The sequence below is a fragment of the Leuciscus leuciscus genome (genome assembly GCF_965113295.1).
Source record: "Leuciscus leuciscus genome assembly, chromosome: 19".
Taxonomy (NCBI): Eukaryota; Metazoa; Chordata; class Actinopteri; order Cypriniformes; family Leuciscidae; genus Leuciscus; species Leuciscus leuciscus.
This window is the reverse complement of record NC_138743.1, coordinates 7,464,664-7,487,007: the sequence shown is the minus strand read 5'-3', so window position 1 is coordinate 7,487,007 and position 22,344 is coordinate 7,464,664. Positions and strand designations below refer to the sequence as shown.

At 36.8% G+C, this 22,344-nt stretch overlaps 1 protein-coding gene across 4 annotated transcripts in view; it reads right to left on the bottom strand.

The window, feature by feature from the left end:
* The window catches only part of klhl29 (kelch like family member 29), a 275,637-nt gene that overhangs the window by 19,830 nt on the left and 233,463 nt on the right, over window positions 1–22,344 (bottom strand). For all 4 annotated transcript variants that reach the window (XM_082148568.1, XM_082148567.1, XM_082148569.1 and 1 more), the window contains 2 exons: window positions 10,757–10,939; window positions 10,193–10,373 (listed from right to left, as the gene is read on the bottom strand). In XM_082148568.1, coding sequence (XP_082004694.1) covers window positions 10,193–10,373; window positions 10,757–10,939 — 364 coding nt within the window. The remainder of the gene's footprint in view (window positions 1–10,192; window positions 10,374–10,756; window positions 10,940–22,344) is intronic.

Sequence of the window (22,344 nt, the reverse complement as noted above, 5' to 3'; positions counted from 1 at the left end):
CTTGAGTGTTTTAATGTCTACAGTATGTGAAGTATTCGCTGTTTATTATCCTGGGTGAAAGGAAACTTTGACCACAAAGTCAACAAAAACGTTCAATATTATTGCTGTTGTTTGTGCCATGATTTATAAGAGCCTTGAATCAGAATCAGCAACAGTATACTAATATGGAAAATAGATAAATTAAATGAAAACAACAAACAAATACATTTACAAAATTATAAATATGTATAAAACGAATAAAAAAATACAATATATTATTTCTCTTCTGCTCACAAAGACTGCATTTATTTGAACAGTAAAAACTTAAATTTTAAATACATTTTAAATATTTTAAAATGTAATTTATTCCTGTGATCAAAGCTGAATTTTCAGCATCATTACTCAAGTCTTCAGGGTCACATGATCCCTCAGAAATCATTCTAATATGCTGATTTGATGCTCAAGAAACATTTCTGATTATTATCAATGTTAAAAACGGTTGTGCTGCTTAATATTTTTGGGGAAATTGTGATACTTTTTTTCAAGATTCTTTGATGAATAGAAAGTTCAAAAGAACAACATTTATTTGAAACCATAGAACATTATAAATGTCTTTACTGTCACTTTTGATCATTTTAATGCATCCTTTCTGAATAAAAGAATCAGTTTCTCACTGACCCCAAACTTTCAAACAGTAGCGTATATCAAATAAACGCTGTTATTTTGTATTTTCTTTTGTAATTTCTGTAAAGTGCTATAAAAATAATGGTGACTATGGTTGCAAACAACTGCATTGAATCCACAACTAAAATGCTCTTTGTAATTTAGAATCTCACTTAAAGGAATAGTTCACAATTTTTCTTTTTTTTATTCTGTCATCATTTGATAACATTTTTTACTCACCCTCAAGTTGTTCCAAACCTGTATAAGTTTCTTTCTTCTGCTGAACACAAAGGAAGATGTTTTGAAGAATGTCAGTAACCAAACAGTTGATGGACCCCATTGACTTCCATAGTATTTTCTTTTTTCCCTATAATGGAAGTCAATGGGGTCCATCAACTCTCCGGTTACCAACATTCTTCAAAACATCTTCCTTTGTGTTCAGCAGAAGAAAGGAATTCAGGTTTGAAACAACTTGAGGGTGAGTAAATAATGATAGAATTTAAATTTGTAAGTGAACTATTCCTTTAAGTTGGCCTAATACTCCTCCAATCAAAATCTAATGCCTAAAGAAACCTAAAAGTTCCTCTGTAGGGAAGCAGTGCAAACATATTCCATAAGAGGTCCAGATTCTTCTCATTAGATACCACTAGGACTAAATATGCCCCTTTCTGAGATGATGGAAGAAGATGAAGCTTTTTCTGGCCACGAGCTCGGTGAAGTGAGTCGGATGGAGCGAGCCGTCCCGCTGAGCGAGTCGCTCCAGGAGTCTGGCTATCGAACGCTGCCCGCGGTCACGCTTGTGGAGCCGGTGCTGAGGAGGAACGGGAGCCGAGAGGTTTGTAATTAGAGAAGGGGTTTAGGGAGGTTTTGGCTCCTCTTCATACTCATTTTCCAAACCAGCAGAAGGAACGAGAGGCAGGGGACGGGCCTTTAACTAGCGGGGTAGATAAAGTTGGAGGAAGGGGGAGTGGGCGCAGCGGGTGATGGGGCTCTGAAGATTCGTAATCCCATCGCGTGCTGGATTATCACAGCGGGGTGTGAGGAACGCCCATCACACCCCCTACAGCCATCATTACGTGCACACACACTCTCACACACCAGCGGTAGATTTCAACTTTTCCATTAAGGTGCAATACTTGCCCCCTGGAATTGATTTTCTTTTCTTTTTTTTACCTTCATAAGGGCAATTTTATAATTACCTTATTAAATGCGTCTCTGTTGTCTTGCATGACAAATACTTAAATTGAAACAATTATTTCTGTAACACTTTACAATAAAGTTTCATTTGTTAACATTAGTTCATGTATTAACTAACATGAACTAACCATGAGCAGTACATTTGTTACTGTATTTGTTCATCTTTGTTAATAAAAATACAGCTGTACATTGTTCATGTTTCTTCACAAGTTCATTAACTAATGTTAACAAATAGAACTTTTGATTTGAATAATGTATTAGTAAATGTTGAAATTAACATTAACAAAGATTAATAAATGCTGTAGAAGTGCAGTTAATTAGTTATTAGTTCATGTTAACTAATGAAACCTTATTGTGAAGTGTTACCATTATTTCAATCAATCATAATACTAACTAAATAAATAACTTTTTATCAACATCAACAAAAAACATATATATATATACTGCAAAGGTGGAGCAGAAGCTGAATCTGACATGGCATTATTATTTATACAGACAGTTAAATAAGCTGGCACAAGTATTTTTAGACAACAATTGCATGAAGTAAAATAAAAAATCAGGAATGCATTACACGGTAGAGCTGCAATATTATGATAAAAATCATTGTCAATTATGCTCTTGATACTGTAATAATGATTACTAATGCAGATTAACAGAATACACGTTTGGGGAAACAGCATGTCATATTCTGGCTACACATATAAAAATCAAGACTTCACATTAGTTGTTTTAGCAGCTTGACAGATACAGTATATGGTCAGGACCCCTTGGCGCCACTTTTTAACGCACAGGGTACTTCATTGCTTTCAATGAGAACGAGAATTTAAACAGCCATAATCATTTTATTTCCATTTATTTGTTTATTTACACTATTTAGACATATTTGAGCATGTAACCCAACCCCTAAACCTAGCCATTTGTATATTATATAATATAAAACACAGGATATAACAGGCAGATAAGACTACAATCACAATTTATTCAAAAAGTACAAATATTCCAAGTGTTTCAAGGCCAAATGATTGATTTGTGTGAGGAACAGAGAAGCATTCCCCACTGTAAAGCTCAGATCCTGAACACACATTCAAAAACTGCCACCCGAAGAAGCATTGCGTCAGCTTTCACTGTGAAATAGCACTGGCTCTCATGTGTCTTGTAAACGACTGCGTCATGCTCAGGTGTACAGACGGAGCGGGGTGTTTTTCACTGATTAAAACCTTAGCCCTCTGGGGTCTGAGGGTGTTTTTGGGCCAGTTTTTGACATTTGTGCTTTTACAAATATTGATGGTTAAAGTCTCATTACACTGTATTCAGCACAAACATATAGAATGTGAGCAATATGTATGTACATGTTTGTATTTTTGAGAAACTAAAGTTTATGCGTGGTTATTCCACTCTGTTCATCACATAAATATCTAAATCGTATGGCTTCCGAAGACTTGGAATGCAGAACGAGTGTTTGTAATACTTTTATACAGTTTTTTTGAGTCGGTTTTTGCAATAAATGCCTGTGACTGTACTTTTATTGACCTGTTATGTGTTTTATATTGTTGAAAAGTGGGTAGGTTTAGGGGTGCAGGGTTAGGTGCTCCAAAATATCTATGAAAGTATAAATATTTATAAAATCATTTCTACTTTTACAAATTCAAAGAATTATATGCACCTTGATCTGACGTATATGACAAACAACTGAACACAATGAAGTGCATGTCGAAAAATAAAGCGTTAAAAAAGTGATGCCAAGGAGTCCTGACCAAACGTAAATATGTGACGAGTTGGGAGTGAGAACGTGTTGCACTTTCTATAATTAATTTACAGTTTGAATAACCATTTGGTTTTCATGCTGCTAAGACAGCAAACGTGAAGTCTTGATGCGTAAAAAAGCAATAAAGGTGGCACTTTATTTTACAGTCCTGTTTTGCATTTACATACTATGTACTTATTATATAACTAGGTAATAAATAGGTAATAACCCTGAACCTACCCCTCAACCTAACCCATGTAGATACCTTATATTATCCAGTATTTTCTTAGGCAAGTACACATAAGTGCACATACTCTAAAATCAAATATCTGCACTTCCTTTATGATGAGAGAATTTGTGAGAGTGCAGATTCAGAATTGAGTCAGTGAGCGCGTGCACTCCAGCGTTTACCACGGTGACTTATGTAAAAGCCTCTGATTGGCCATTGCATTCATAAGCTCAACAGAAATGTGCATAATTGGTTATTTTGCTCAACACTGTGAAAAATACATAAAAAAAATCTGATGCCACATTTGTAAGCTGCAATCAACACTTTTCATTTCAATTTCACATCTCACTCTAATTGCGACAGCTGTCATAGTTTTAGTTTAATTATGCAGGGGCATTTTTTCCCACTTATGTTGAATTTAAGGGGCATTTTTGTAATTTTTCCCCCCAAAGCAACCGTTCATTTCTGACCCTTAGCTAAAATGAAACGAGCAGCTGCCATCAGAAAACAGGTGGAAAGGGTTCAAAATGTGTCCGAGGTCTACTCTGCATCCATTTGTGTGGAATAGTGTTTCTAACCTCACACTGTGTGTGTGCTCAGTAGGGTGCACTGAAGGACCTGACAGCTTCTTCAGGTTACAGGACAATAGGAACAGGATTACTGTCAAAGCGTTTCTGTGGAAGGATGCTGAATATTGGCCGGGACAGACTGGAAGTGAATGGACCCTCAGGGGGGCATCTCTCATCTCAGAGCATAACGCTTTTCTGGGCCCAGGCGACCGTGAGATAGGGCCGTGAGGCACTGGCTTTTCCTGGCCATCCATTCATTTGTCACACCTATGATGGTGTCTAATGGAGTACAGCCTCACTGTATATTTATCATGGGACTACCATTGAAGAGTCTCACTGAAAAAACAACACTTCTCACTGGGAAAATAATCTGCACATGCACACTACTGTAAATATACTTATGCAAAAACTCAAATCCTTGAAGCAAATTAAATGTTCATTAGAAACGACAATACATACGATATTCATAATTATGCATGCTAGTGCAGTGAGAAAAAATACACTTATATTCAAGATACAATCTATTAAAACCAGTATTAATATCTTATGCAGTTTTATTTTTCACGTATCTTGTTTTAAGGATTTTTTTATTTACTGGCACAGTCAAATATTACAAATTAACAACTTAGATCTAGTTGTAAAACCCAATATTTTATATTTTCAGGATGCATAATCCGAGTTGTGATCTGATCAACTTTATAATAAAGTGTATAAATAAATATTTTTGTGTCTGTGTACATATATAACCAATAAATAAACGCATAAACAGAATTATTCATATTTACAACAATAAATATAATTGTTTGATCCCAAATAACACATACACATTATATACTGTTGACATGTCCTGCAGTGTGACATGCTACTGTATACTCCATTAAAAACTATTACACAGTTTTGCTAATCATTCTATAATCATTATGAATGCAGTCGAATGAGCTCATATTAATTTAGAAACTATATTAAGTAATTGCACTTTAAAAATTAATTTATCACACTTCAGGGGAATTTAAAATGAGCTAGTGAAGGATAAAAGGATAGAGACAAATGGCGAACAGTTAAAGTAACCTGAAATATTTATTATTTTAATATAAAAAGTTTATTTTAAAATGAAATCTGTAGGATATAATGGGAGTGGAGGGAGGCGGAGGGATTCACCTCATTTCTATGAATTAAAAAGATTTAAAAAGCAAACAAAAGAACCACAAGGGCTTAAACCACACAAACCAAGCAATAATGCGAAGCCTCAGCTGTACAAACAACGCCGGAAATCAAGAAGCAGAGGTTCATTTTAATAGTGTTAAAAACGAGTGGAGCGCATGAGGTCATGCTTCACGCTCCGATCTCTGCTCTAATGCTCTGTGTTGTTGCACTCATTATCTGAATGAACTCAGCAATTATATAAAATATTCCACAGCCATTTCGCTGTATTATCTATATGAGCTCATTAAACAGAAAATGGAGTTTATAAGGGGAAGCATTGCTTTCATTTGTTTGGGAATAGCAATCAACTCCACTTAACAGTTTTCCTGTGGACAAACAAAAAGCAAAAATTAAATCTTAACACACTGTTTCATGGCAACAACACACTGTGGTGGGAAAAACACAGTAGCGTGACCCTGGGACAGAAGCCGCCTGATGGGTGATAGAAATGAAGCGAACAGTCGCCGTGAGAGAGGGCTTACTGAAGACATGCTTCTAAGCGTGAATGATTTCATGGCTGAGCGCATGAAAACGTACCGTAAGACAGATGGTGGGACACAAACAAGGCCGGTTGGAGATTGAAGGAGGGCGAAAAAGATGGAACTATACTCTGTAAACTATATTTTTCATCAAAGATGAACTTTTGGATGGTTCATGTGGGGAACAGAGTTATGATTTACACAAGTATATATTACACACACACACACACACACACACACACACACACACACACACACACACACACACACACACACACACACACACACACACACACACACACACACACACACACACACACACACACACACACACACACACACACACACACACACACACACACACACACACATATACTGTGTGTGTGTGTGTGTGTGTGTGTGTGTGTGTGTGTAATATATACTTGAGTAAATATACTTATACTGTGTGTGTGTGTGTGTGTGTGTGTGTGTGTGTATATATATATATATATATATATAATAGTTATAATTTAATTAAATGTGAATATATATATATATATATATATATATATATATTAAAATTCATAAATAATTTATTGTAGTTATAATGATTAATATAATTATCAATATAAATACATAATGAAAATTGGAATATATACTTTTTTACATCAATATGATATTAATATATAAATGTCAAGTTTAATTTTATATTAACATAAAATTTAGTGAAATAAATGTTTATTATAAATAATTTATTCTAATTATTAATGATAATAAATTAATATACATTTAAATATGTAATAAAAATACTAATATATGAATGTAAAATTAATATAAATATTAACTCTTTCCCCGCCAATGATGACATTTTCACTGTTATAAGGTAGGGGGTGCTATGACACATCTTCTGAAAGAGCACACGCTCTTAATCTGATCAAAACACACGTGAAAAAGCAGGAACAAGCGATAGCATACAGTAGGATATGTAAGCAGATGCATATGTAAAATAACGCGATCATCAACATTAAACAGAAAATAAATCAAAACTGCCCAATGTTACTGAATGAAATGTCGACCCAGGACGAGCTACAGGACTGTGAAGCTTTGGTTGTGTTGATGGACTCAATCTACTCCATTTATGTTGGATCATCAATCCAATCTGCATGTAGTCTTTAACAAAAACACAATTTTTCTCAGCTCTTTGCTCAAAATGTTGCTTTTTTTAAGAAAAATGCATGAAGCTAGAATAAAACGTATGTTCTTTTGAGATATTGCATGTTCAGATATCCATACAACACAATATAAAATGATCAAAAACGCAGGTAGTGGCTGGCAACTTAAATATGTTAAATATAACACTGAAATTACTGTACTTACATTTTAAATACTTAAAACGAATCAATAATGAAAGTTGTAATTGATGATTATTATTTAGGATGATCAATTAGTTGTCGCAGCTGCACCCAACATCAAAATATCATTAAACAGCCCTCAGCACATTATTACAGCAGCACAGCATCTCTCTCAAACACACACCGTCCACATCTCAGTCATAACCTCGGTGTTAGTTTAGCGCTGACACGCCGTAAATGACTCCATGACAGGGAAGTAAAATGAGGTGGCGTGTGGAGAGCGTTCACTCGTCTGGGAGAGACGCTAATACTTCAGAGTCGGTCTGTGCTGATCCTAGCGCTCGCTCAGACACTGTCATGTACAGGAGTGTCGTACAGACCCCGTAACAACAACAACTACAACACAACACTCGCATGTACACTTGTGCAAACTCAAATCAAATAGTCGAGGTGTTTGAGGTTGTTAAAACCCAAATATCATGCTATTTGCTTGCAAAACTATGTTTATCCCTGTGGCTAGTAGTTCAGCTGAACTCGCATGCCTGGTGTCAATAATGAGAAGATAATGGTGAGGAGATGGGTTACGATATCGATTTCATATGCAGCACGTACAGGTTGAACTGCTCCGCTGGGTGAGGGATGCTCATCAGCTTAACAAAGTATACAGTTCGTACAGACACGTACAATTTCTATAAGATGATCATATACAGCTCATTTCTGGTGGGGAAAGGGAACGGTCTTGGTTATTAAGTTCATAGGTGTCAGGGGGGGAGTTGCTGCATCATAATTTGATGGACGCAACTGAAAAGAAATATCAAATTATAGGTTTTCATTTTGCCAGACTGATAGGGACTCCTGAGCTCCTTTCAGGCTAGTAATGAGCTGCGGCGGGCTCCTTTAATACAGCCCATAATGTTTTTTTGATTGCCCCATTTAATCTTGCCCTCGTGTGCCGCCCACAATTGGAGCATCAGACCATTTCGCAGTCCCGCTCCAAGAGGTTAAACACATTCGCATAAGGAGATATAAGGAGAGAAATGTATCTGTCCCCATAATGCAGTGCTTCACATAGCCAATTGATCAAGGTTTTGCTGCGCTCAAGTCACGTCGGAAAGATCGTATTTAGGAGCTCAGCGCACACATGCAGCAACATCAAGTCATAATAAGTGGGAAACTTTGGATTTTCTTCAGGCCAGACTTTCCGAGTGTTAATTAAGGAAACACTGTGGAAGCAAAGTGATATCGATCACAAGTTGTAATTATGAGTGTTGACAGCACAATTGATTTAGTACGCATTTTATGCATTGCTATTGAGGAACAGCAAGAAAGCTTGCTGGAAAAATACAACTTATTCAGCTGGTGCATAAGTAGGCTTGTTTGACTATTTCCCAGCATTCTCTGTAACAGCACCAGAATGATATAGAGTACAGATAAAAAGATCAGTTAAAGGTGCAGTAAGCAATTTTTGTTCAACATTTCAATTGTCTTTCACAAAACTAAGGTATACTGTCTTTTGCATGAATATTCTCATGTGTTATCTTTGCTTGTTTGTTCACTTGCACTATTATTATTATAGGCCTGGAATATGTAAACCTCCTAAACACCAGAATGAACATAAGAATGAACCTCATTGGTTCTGGCTGAAGCTCAAATGTGATGCGTAACATGAGAATGAACCTCATTGGTTCTGGCTGAAGCTCAAATGTGATGCGTAACATGAGAATGAACCTCATTGGTTCTCGCTCGCCAAGCGAACATATTTGAACTTCCTTTTATCACAAGTGATGTGTGAGTTGATTAACATTTATTTGTGAATAAAACCCTAAATCGAATCTATTCATCATATAAAGCGATCGAGTCTCTTCAGAAATTTTTGGACTAAATCACTCGATTCATATGGATTAGTTTTACGATCTCTTTATGAACTTTTGGAAGCGTCATATTGTCAATTACGTAGACTCTCAGTGGAGGGACAGAAAGCTCTCCGAATATTAATGACAGAATTTTCATTTTTGGGTGACCTATCCCTTTAATCATGTCATATTTGTAAAATATTAGTTACTTGGATTATCGTGTTATTTAGGGAGAAAAAAAATACAAAACTGCTCCTTGTTTCACTCACAATCACTCAAATGTGAATCGCATTGTAAACATGCAACAGACCAAAATGATCCACCTATAGAAGTAAGGAAGAATAGATGCTTGCTAGTATCCAGCGTCAACTAAAACTAAAACTTGAAATAAAGTAAAACATTCACTGAAACACATGGGAGACTCTACGGTTAGTTTAAGCTGTAGTTCTAAAGTAACTAAAAGGAAATTAAAGGGATGGTTCGGAGTAAAATCAACCTAGGGTCCTTTGCACCATGACCTCGAGCCAAACACCCCCCAGAAGCCTTTTTTCCCTTGGTCGAACATTTTGCATCGCTTTCTGCCAGGACTTTTATGTGCTTTCCCCAAATCACGGAAGTGACCTTGACGTCCGGGTTAGCGGTAGCATGAGCCGTCAGGCAAGTGTTATTTAAATAAACTCCTGATGTACTTACAAACTTTCCAATTTGTCATGGTGCAAAGGACCCCAGGTTGATTTTACTCCGAACCATCCCTTTAGCTAAACTTAATGAAAACACACACAAACATATTTACACACATACATAACTAATATCTGCTAGTATATAAAAAAAAAGCTGCTTACTCCAGCTTTGAGTTTAAACTTGCAATATGAATCTTCTGAGAAACCATCACGATGCATCTGTGAATGTATTTCCCCCCAGCTAGTTAACAGCAGAACAAATTACCTTTCCACATGGTCCAAGTTTCCAGCCACCCCGAGTCCTCCAATAGCGTAGAGTTTGCCATCATACACCAAGCTGTTGTGCCTGCAGCGAGAGACAGTCATCCGGGACACCAGGTTCCAGTTGTCCAGAAGTGACATGTAGCACCACACATCTGCCACTGTCACCCCTGACTCTGTACCACCTGGAAACAAGACGACACACCATCATGGCTTGACATTGCACAAAGTCAATGTTGAAAATGCTCGGAAAAAAATTGGGGCATAAATTTACACTCATCTAAACTGTTTACCGATGCAGCGCAGTCACCAACATTTGTAATACAATCTGAGGAACTAGAAGCTGGACAGAAACGTGACCTTCAAGTGATAAAGGATTTGTCGGATTTATCTGGCATGGAAACCAATAGCTGTTTTGATATAGCGAGGCCGGTAGAATCCAGTGATTAATGTACGCCGCAACGCCAATGCTTCATCAGATCATTGCAAGAAACAGCCCGCGTCTGGGAAGTGACCACAGATTCTGCAAGCGCTTGATATACGACCTTCTCTCCAAAATCTGACGTACCTGACAGATAAATATTGTCCCCGGCGGAGATGACGCTGAAGAACTCGCGGTCGTAAAACGGGAGGCTGGCCAGAGGATACCATTTGCTGTTCTGAGGGTTGAAGCAGGTGACAGCCGTCAGGGAGCGCTGGTTCATGCCCACCGCCTGCCTTCCTCCGACCAACACGATCACCTCTGCTACACCTGCGGGTTAGACAGAGGATACAAACATATGAGAGCTTGATGGCCCCGGTGGAGGCGCTGGCGATGTGTTGAAATAGAGAGCCTGACAAAGGCTGGGAGTGCAGTTATTCTTCATGGCGGGTTGATGGACTGTAGGGACCCCCAAAGAAGATTGCTGCTCCTCTACGCCGTTTCTCAGAGCAGAAAACTTAGGTGAAAATCGAAAACCCAGAGAGCTTAAGTACAGTATCTATCTATCTATCTTTTTATTTTTTATTTTACTGAGCTTTATGCTTAAAACAAGAATAAAACTCAAATAAAGAATAAAAATAGGAAATAAAATTTTTGATTCAGTGATATATAAATAATAATAAAAATGGATTACTCATTTGTATTTGTAAAGTCATTTTACAATATACATATACCATTTTAAATATCCTAAATACAAATAATAAAATAATATTTAAATAATAATAATTTATCTAACTTGACTTAAATGACACACAATAAACATGTTGCTTTTATTGAATACATTTCACTTGTTTTTTTCTTTTTCTTATATATATATATATATATATATATATATATATATATATATATATATATATATAAGATAAATGTATATTAACCCGAGAAAGTGGCAGAAAAATATATTTAATATTCTCTGAAAATCCATTATATATGTGTAATATATGTAAAATATGTAAAATAGTGTTAAAAAGTTTGAGGTCAGTAGGATTTTTTTAATAAAAAAGTTTAATTAATACTTTTATTTAGCATGGAGACATTAAATTGGTCAAAATTTACAGTAAAAACGTTTGCATTGTTACAAAAGATTTCTATTTTAAATAAATGCTGTTGTTTTGTACTTTAAATTCATGAAAGAATCCTAAAAAAAAAAAGTTTGTTTCCATAAAACAGTTTCTTGAGCAGCAAATCATCATATTAGAATGATTTCTGAAGGATCATGTGACACTGAATACTGGAGTAATGATGCTGAAAAAACAGCACAGGAATAAATTCCATTTTTAAAATATATTTAAAAACAATTGTAATATTATTTCAAAACAATACTGTTTTTACTGCATTTTTCTTTCAAAAACTTTTTTTTAAATCTTACCAACCCCAAACTTTTGAATGTTAGTACATGTAAAATAAATGAAAAGAATATTACATTAAATTTAAAATATAACACATTATATCATATTATATAAAAACTGGTATTCAGGTTACCCAACAGCCCACATGAAGAGTCTATCCATGCATGTGTGTCCAATGAAGAGTGTAAGTGAATTATCAGAGCTTAACTAAACTCATAACCATCTGTTTGGCTGCATGCCCTCAAGTGTCTTACAGCCCAGGGCACACTGGCTTCAGCACTACATGAAATGCATCACGGGCACCTGTGCACTCATCCATGATCCTCTATTTGGCTTCTTTCATTTTTGTGAAGTTTTTAGATGAAATATGCCTGATTAGCACATGCAAATATGACAAATACACACTTCTAAAACAGACCCTGCTCTAAAATCAGTTTAGATGAGCCAGTATATGCACACCTGCGTCCACACATTACATCAAAGTCATAGCATGGTCTCTGATTTCTAACTCGCTTAGGAAACATAAACAGTCTACAGTTAGGCTATTGAATTATTTTACTAGAACTGTTTATTATTGGAAGAAAACAACACTATTACTATTGATCGTAGGTTTTACTCATTCAACTTTGGTGTGTAACTCACTGTTTGATGAATGGTACCTCAAATCACGTAGATGTTGAGAAGAGGTGTGCTATTGCTTTTCTAACCAATCAGATTTTTCGCCTGGCAGATGAAAAATTGGGCAAAAAACTTTGGCTAAAAGTAGTGTGGCAGCGGCTAAAAGTGATGTCCGGAGGGGATATTTATGTTTAATGACCCTACAAGTTCAATTAAACCACCAAAATATGAGGAAAGTATTTTATATATTTTAAGTATGAGGGACACAATTATATGCGAAAATTATTTGGCAAAAAAAGGGGTGAACTACAGCTACAGGTGCTATTTTATATGCAAAAAATAAATAAAAATACAGAAAAACAAAAAGCTCACAGAAACAAGCATAGATCTTGTTGGTTCTCTCTTGTTTTTGCATGTGTTCATAACGTCTTTGTATTACAGCCTGGCCAAAAATTATGTCTACACAATTTGGCATGTTTCATTGTGTTGTCACCTAATTAAACAATTATTAAACAATTGAACAACTGACAATTTTTTATAATATTTTAAAACATCACTTTTGTCCAGTATTGTACATTGAAAGAGGGTCTTGAGCCATAACTAGAGATATTTGATATTATATAGAGGGATTTGGATGCAGTCTCTTTCCAATTTTGAGACCCAGAACATCCTATCAATGCAAGATAAACATAAAACGAACAGAGAAAAAAAGAAAAAGAAAAAGAAAAAAAAAATCCCTAGACCAGAATATCAAAGATATTTTGGGGCTCTTTGAGTTGGAACCGCCTAACAACCACCTCACTGCATTTATCTTCAATAAATAAGGTCTAAATGTTCCCGCAGGAAGAAAATGACAGAATTCAAGCATCATCCGGTGTAACTCTATCCAGGTTTATGCTTAGAAAGCCTATTGTTATTATGTGTGTGAGGGTTCTCGCGCTCAGACCTCCAGCATCATGTCTACACTGGCGCAGGGCTTGTCATCAAATCGCCTCGTAGAGACCGGCTTTTGTCTAAGGTGCAGGAAGAGAGGCGTCGAGAGAGCAGAGGAAAGTGAGAGAGCGACGTGAAGACATCCTTGAGCTTCTTTTACCCGCTGGCTCATCTTTCCGAATCAATACTTCCCCTGCGCTCCCCTGACAACAGCCGCCTGCCTGATCCATGGGCTTCTCTCTGCTCCAGCATCCTTCTTTTACACTGTTGTCATTTTTTTCTCCTTCTTCTTTACACTCCGTCTCTTTCTAAATCTTAGTTATTCTCTCTTGGCCAGGTAAAAACACAAGCAGAGTGGAAAAGAGAGCGAGAAAAAACCCCCAGCAAAATCGAGAGGACCCCGAGGGATTTGTCTTTACTGAGACATGAGACATGACTAGGGCCCAGACTGCACTAGTGCTCATTGCTGAACCATATGTTGTCTGATCTGGTGGAAATCAACCACTCAGCATCCTTCAGGAGAACAGGAAGACCAGACAAACATGCAAATGAAGAGAAAGGTCCCTTCTTTACTGGCTGCATTTTGTCCAATTAAAAATGAATAGATACTGCATCTTTTTTATACAATTATTGTATTACTCTAAATAGCAAAATTACATGTATACACAGTAAACAAAGTTGCTGCCTTCAATTTGTAAGTACAATCAACTTGAATTTTTAAGTCATTTCAACTTAAATTAGTTGAATCTTGTATAACATACAAAAAAAGTTGAAATTGCTTAAAGGTCCCGTTCAATGTGATCCCATGTTTCAAACTTTAGTTAGTGTGTAATGTTGTTGTTAGAGTATAAATAATATCTGTAAAATTATAAAGCTCAAAGTTCAATGCCAAGCGAGATATTTTATTTAACAGAAGTTGACTACAAAAAACGGCTGGATTGGACTACACCCCTCTACTTCCTTCTTTAATGATGTCACTAGAACCGTAACCTCCGCCCACAGGAACACAGGCGTATTGATGGCGAAATGTCAACAGACGTGGTTGATGTTTATCTATAATCGGATACCGCAAAAGTTTAATTCGAAGTTGTTAGCTTGCTCTGTCCATTTCACCACGGACTGTTTTTCTAACCTGGAATAATATCAAGCAGACTTCTCTCAGCGTTTCATACTGACGAAGGGGGCAATTTCAACTATATTCCAGCAAGCGGTAAGTGATTTAATATGGAAGTAGCGATCACTCTTCACATCGTTCGTTTCTCTTAGTAGGATGAAAATAATCTTACTTAAACTGTGATTAATATACAGAAAGCGATCAAAGAACAATCCCTTTCCAATCGCCCAAGCTGCTGTCGGTGACACAGCGCGAGTTTATCTGGACTCTTGCCAAAACTCGTTATGAAATCAATGACGCTGTTACACTGCACAGCGAAGCTCTTACTGTATTTATATACCTCATGTTTGCATTGGTGAAATCATTAGTGAGAGTGCAGAAACTGCGTTGCAATGATAAGATCTTTCACGCGATCAACAGGCTGTCATCTGCTCAATGCTCATCACTGCAACCTTTTATGTAATGGTAATAGATCTAAATACTTAAAAAACTTCTCACGATTCGTTAATCCAGATAGCTGTAATAGTAAAACCGTATAATAGCTGTAATAGTAAAAGTTTTCCAGATAGTTCCACATGTAATGCCAGATATTTCATATGCAAGCATGTCAGCCAATCACAGCAGTGGGTGTTTACACTGAAGTCTCACAGCAGACACGCCCCTTCAAACAGAGTGTTCAAACCAGGGAATGAAATCAGGCTAGGAAATATGCCTTTTATTTCTAAATTATAACAATTTTTGATCTAAAAAACATACTAACATTATAAGGGCACCCCTGGAAACATTATTAAATAATAAAAATAATCCACGGAATGGGACCTTTAACTTATTTTGATGAGTTAAAGCTACAATATGTAATTTTTTTCACCGCTAGGGGTCGCTAACCTCTTACAATGACAAAGGCGTAGGTTGATGACGCATAAGCGGAATTATGGAATTTGCCATCACGCGGAAGGATCTAATAATGTTTATGGATGAGTGAATACATGTTTTTAATGTTGTTACCATGACTGTGGTATGAAGCAGAGCGCGATTGCAAGTGAGAGACAAATATCAGCGCCACACGCGAGTCCCGCGGATATAAAGGAATAAGGACATTTCATTCTACCGAACTACCCGAAAGTGCTGAAGTAATACTCACACAGGTCAGTTTATTAGACGAATGAAACTTGTGGGGTTACACAGCGCTGTTTCACTTGGTCTAAACCACAGGTGTTAAACTCAGTTCCTGGAGAGTTTTGTTCCAACCCTGCTTCAACACACACACACCTGCAGTTTTCAAATAAGCCTGAAGGACTTGATTAGCTGATCAGGTGTGTTTAATTTCTATATGTTAGTTTGTCTGTATGAGACTAGCAGTAAGCTAGATCAACATTAACATACTGATCATATTCTAACATCATGTAGAGCTATATAACATCGATTAGTTTTATGTACATTTGCTCACCTGTCTAATAAAGTACATGCAAGAGCGGCGTCTCTGTCAAGTCGTGATTGTGAAGCGCTGCCAAGTGGAAGTTAGTCACAGACGTGGAGCTCTCGTCATCTCAAAAACGCCACACTGATATTGATCCTCATTTTAGTTCTCCTTTTGTCCCAAAGTCTGCTTGCCACGGTCCATAATGTTTGAATGAAACAACAACAGCGTGAGCGTGCCGCTAGACGTAACGCAGTTGTTCACGTCTGTCGCCATGGTTACTATGCGGAAACCAGGGATAACGCGGATATTACGTCATTGACATGCGACAATGACCAGGGACGAGCCATTATTTAAAATTGGAATTTCTCTGAAATAAAAAATCTTTGGGAACTTTTGAAATATATCACACTGTGCAAGTGATTTTGGGGTATTTTATTACACAAATCTTACATATTGTACATTAAAAGCTATGTAAAAACATGTTGTCAAAACGTATTAATCATATAATTTTTTTACAGTGTACCTTTAGAAAGTTATGGTAACACTTAAGTCTTTATATAATGCATTATAAAAGTATTTTTAATGCCTTGCATGCACCTTATAATGCATTCTGTGGTCTCATGAATAATTGTAACCACAGTTCTAATACATTATAATACTTATAATTAAACACACCTTTAGAAATTATAATGAATTAAAACACATGACAAACAACCAATTTCAAATGTAACAAGGAGTCTGCAAATATTATAATGCATTTTAACTTTGGTTACAATTATTTATGAAGAGATATAATGCATTACAACGTACATTATGAATACCTTTATAATGCATTATATATAAAGGCTTTTAAAAAAGTGTTAAAGCCAAAGTTACATCCAAGCTCAAGTTTTATTGGTCACATACACAATCATACACATTGCAACCTGTAGTGAAATGCTTTGTATGACTCTCCACAGAATAGATCAAATATTTAAAATATAGTGTGAAAAACTCAGAAGGTACAGAAAGGAACTGCATCTCCATAATAGATGAGTTGACCAGAGAGTGGTGGAAAATCTGTCCTCGAGGGACAGAACAGAAGAAATTAACCTGAGACAATTTCCACGTCAAAGAAGGCGGAGCCTCAGAGCCACACCCACCTATTAGATAATCTATTACATAGTTTAAAGGTGTTTACCAGCCAAACTCCCGAAACGAACTGGATGCGAACAAAAAGATTTGGCCTGCTTTTGTTTGAAATTACGTCACACCAGTTTGTTCTTCGATTTTGCTTGAAATATATTGGGGCCTTTAGTGTTGTTGTTGTTTTTTTTTGTTTTTGTTTTTTTATTTAAAGAAACTCAAATATTGTTTTGATTTATTATTTTGGTCACTACATTATTGCCATGTAATTTCATTGTATTAGTAAATACTAATAATGTTGACTGGATGTTGACTTGCAGTATATTCCTGACGATGAATATTGTAATTTATCAACTAAAGAAGAAAAAAACATGGCAGGTCTATAAGAAAAATCCCATTCAGACGGAGAGCAACTAGATGTTCAGTTACTGTCAGTGAATACTTTCATTTCACTGTAACCCTTAAAGGGCAAACACAGTCATTTCTTATTTCCTGTGAGATTTGAGTTTTTCGAGCAGCAGGTAACCTTTTTCAGCCTTCAACAATGCTGCTAAACCAACGTTGAATTCCTTAATGAGCAGTGTGGATTTTAATTGAGTTACCTCCATTCATCAGCCCAAATCATGCTTAATCACAGAAAAGTAGAAGTGAGAAAACTGGACCAATAGGAGTTCAGCCAGCACCTGTCAGTCAAGCTGGTCATGGGCGGAGCACACGGTTCCCACATCTACTTTTCCTCTTTGCCTGATTCCACCCACTTATGTCGACGCTAGCAGCGTGATGTGCAGATACAGGAAGAGATACGTACTTTGACAGGTGAGCTTATTCTCGGTCTGAGTGCACAGCCTCCAACAGGACAATCACCCCTGTCTCTTCCGCATCACTTCCCCTTAATGAGTCCTATCTATGGCATTGGCTCAGCGGCTGCCATCGGTAAATAGCGGTTTGCCAGACGGGACGTCAGGGCAGCCAGGTAGCTCTTCATCCCCTACTGAGCTAAAGAGCGATAATGATAACATCCAGGGCCAGGAAAGATTGTAAATAACTGTCTCTTTTTCTTTTCTCTTGAGTTCAATCTCTTCTTCACATTGGGAGGAAACCCAAACTTGCTCTAAACCGCCATCACCTAGAACAAAACCCCTGGCCAAGACCCGGTCTGCTCACAAGGGCTTGATTTTCATCTAATTGCCCTTTGTCTTGCTGTTTCCGACCATTAAAATCTGGATGTGGAAGAGATCTTTGAGTCCAGAAGAGAGGAATTCTCTCTCTATATATATCTGGCTCTCTCTCCTCCTCCGAGACTCTCCCGACCGGTTGCGGTAGCGGGCAGAGATACATTTCAGCTTTGAACCCACTTGTCAAAAAGCCGTGGCGGGCAGGTGACGCTGTGGGCGCCAATGACCGTCTGAACTTTGCATGTGGGCTTTTACCCCTGTCATTTCACTGCTTTCATTCCAGTCCCGCCGGAGTGAGTCAAAAAGCATTACAAATGAAAAGAGAGGATAAGTTGGGCCTGAAAAAGTCATTAAGCGCTCTACTCCAGAGGAACATTTTCTGGGGATGATGATGATGATGATGAAGTAGTAAGGGATAAAATGAAAACCATTTTGCTTGCCTAACAAGAATGCATGTACAAAGTGCCCTTTAAAGCTGCCTGTAACCTTGCGGTCTCTCACTCCTTCTCAGCTTTTACTGCATATAATGGTAAACAAAAGAAGTGGGAATGTTAACTGGACAGTCCAACTCACGGTTTCAGATATACTTCAGTTGTTTTCTCATGTAGGTGGTTTAATATTGGCAAACTGGCATAAGTGATCCTTTGATAAGCTCCACCACACTTGGTTCCAGTTGCTAACTAAGAAAAGCTTGATACATTCTTGTGTTGTCAAACGTACCAGTAATACTGGTTGTTGACTGGAGTACCGAGTAAAAGGTATATTCGTGACCCGCTGATAGATGCTGATTCCAGACATTCTAGTTTGTGTTTGTTTGAGCACTCTTTGTGCGTCAAACGTTCTATTTACAGCGTGTTTTTACAAGCATTGAGCATTGTAGCCAATCACAATCATTTCTGTTGAGCGCGTGAACGCAAAAGGACCTCTGTGCCAAATAACTTGTCAGTAAGTTAATCAGAATCCGCTCAACACCTAATGCACAAGGTTTTGTTTTACAATTAAGAGATTTGTTGTACAATTAAGCAGTGGTGGACTGTACAATTATATATATATATATATATATATATATATATATATATATATATATATATATATATAAATATATATATAAATAAATATATATATATATATATATATATCTATATATATATACTGACAGTTTAATATCATTTAATAAAACTGTATTATAAATAGATTAAAAATACATACAAAATGGCACCAGCTGCCTCAAACAACCACTTTGATTGCACCAAATTTGATGACACAAGCCTTGCCAACCTGGCAAATCTAAAGGCCTCATTGTAACAGCCTGGGAAATAAATGTAAAACACCTGGGAGCCTGAGAACACAACATATTAACATAAACATAACTTTGTTTCCCATTGAACTGATTTGAACCTGCTTGCCTAAAGCCAGCCAGCCAATCCAATCAGATTGGATTTTTTATTTTTTTTTAATCGTCATTTGCTTGTGCAATATGATTCAGACAGAGGATTGTAGCCAGTTATTCAGGATTTATGGAGACCAAATGAAATTATGTAAAAAATAAATTATTGAAAACATTATATTGCTTGAGTGCCAATCTGAGTACTAGAGGATGATGTGTCCCCTTCAACAGCAATTTTCTCACATTTAATTTAAAACTACAAAAGTTCTCTGTCTTTTATCTGTGCTGTCTTTAGGAGCATTCACGGCATATCGTAATTACCGTAATTACGAGATTTCAACTTGTAAAAGGCGTTCACGACCTCGTAAAGTTCGTAATTACAACTTGTAAGCTGGGAATTTTCTGAGAGCTCCTACTTGTACCACATGACCACAGTACCATCTGAGAGCTGCAGATTCATTTACGTCACGTGTTGTGATCTCAGAATTACGGCAATTATGACATGGCGTGAACATAGCATTTTATCAGCTACAGTACCATTCACAACAGAGCTGTGCAAAGAGAAGAATTGAAGAATTGGTTCTCTTTCAATTCATGAGTGTGAATTTGAATTGGCCACACATAACGAAGTTGAACTGGAATGACGTGGTCCACAAACATTAATTATTATTCCTCACAGCGTAGCAAGACGACGTACAGTACATGATTCTTATTAAACTTCATGTGTTTTATCAAGTTGATGTGGGCGTTGACACGTTTGCATGGATCGCCTCAGATCATTTGCGTTTGAATAGCGCGCGCTCTCCGTGGGCGTGTTCACATTAGCAGATAATGAGCTGAAATGAGAACGTCTGGCATCTCTCTCTTTTCATACAGATTACATAGAGAATATTTGTTTTCGTTTTGAATTAGATAATTTAATAGTAGACACTTAAATGATTATAAAGATATATTTCTCATGCCTGGGTGAATAGTATTCACTGAGTTTTGTTTAAAGGTACCGTATGTAGGATTGTGGCCAAAACTGGTACTGCAATCACTTTAAAAATACTGTAGAGCCGTGTATCACCTCCCCCTCCCCCCTGACTCGAGGTTGCCAGATAAGCTGCAGGATTCAGCAGAAACGTATGCTGCTTTCAATGAGCTTCCAATGGCAAGTGACGACGAGACGTACACAGTAAGTTTTTTTCTGTTAATTGTGTTTATGCTTCATGAGAGATATTTTGATGAGTCATTATTTATTTAAAAAATGTACTAATTGTCATTAGTTAAATATAATCGTAAAGATTTATGCTTGTATGTGACAGTATAATCATAAAGATATATGCTCGTATGTGACAGACAGAACGGTAGCTGTTAGTCTAATCTTTTGTTACGTTATGTATCTGTCATTAATGTAAGTACAAGCCTATGTCACTATGTGTAACCAATATCAAAGATACAACTATACATTTAGCTGGACAAAGTCAATATCACCAATGGCTGTCACAGGGTTGTTTTCAGTCCCATCAGAATATATTGTTAGAGTAACTACATTACATTAGCAATGGTCATATAGGTCAACTTGCAGCATGTGTAACTTAGAAGAACGAATGACGAATAATTTTTTTCTGAGGTAAAGTTAGGCTGCTGTCTCAATTAAGTTACGTTTCAAATTGCCATAAGTTAATGGGTGTGCTAATGTTGTTTTCCTCAGCGTCTCAGCATAAGTACAGAGAAACGGGCTCCTATAATGCATTGCTAATGTTAGCATACGTCCATGTGAGCTGTTACGTTACTTTGCACGAGCATGCATAACTTTGTTCGACTGTCATGAATAACGTTATATGAAATGTCCATTGACATCAAGTACAAGTTATCCAAGCATAGATGAATCTTACCTGTCCAGGAGAAAATTAGCAACGTTGGCGTCTGTTTTAAAATTCTTCTCCGTTTTCAGCCGTCTCCATCTGTCAAAAGCATCTCCAATACAAATTCTGGTTTTATTTCGGACTTTGTCACGAAGAATTTCTGAATTGTAACGAGGTCTTTTGGATTTATTAACGTTAGACATTTTTATCCGACTAGAGTTAGGGTAGGTTAGAGCAAAGCTGGCAACCCGGATCCCGAAACACTACTGACTTCGTGATTGGTAGATGGTGGAGGGAGGCGCTTCAGGCCAAAACACAAAATGACAACATCAACATCAGTTGAGGGCTGCAAGTCCACTTTTTAAATGACAATATCCTAGCCATACTACTGTTGTCAGTGATATAAGTATTTGAAATGAACATGATTTCTTAATGTCTAGTGACATATTAGGGCAATTTTATGATTAATTGAAATATATTTCTTACATACGGTACCTTTAAGTTTAGAGATGTGGTCCAGAAAAAAAGTTCACGGAGATGGACAGGTAGAAAGCACAACCTGTTTATTTTCTTTATTTTACAAAAGCACAATGTTTTGTTTCGATTGTAAGTGGACACATAAAAAAGTAGACATTTTACTGTTTATTTTTTCATATTTCTTAAGTCTGTATGACCCTAAATGATGGAGTATTTAAAGTCTATTT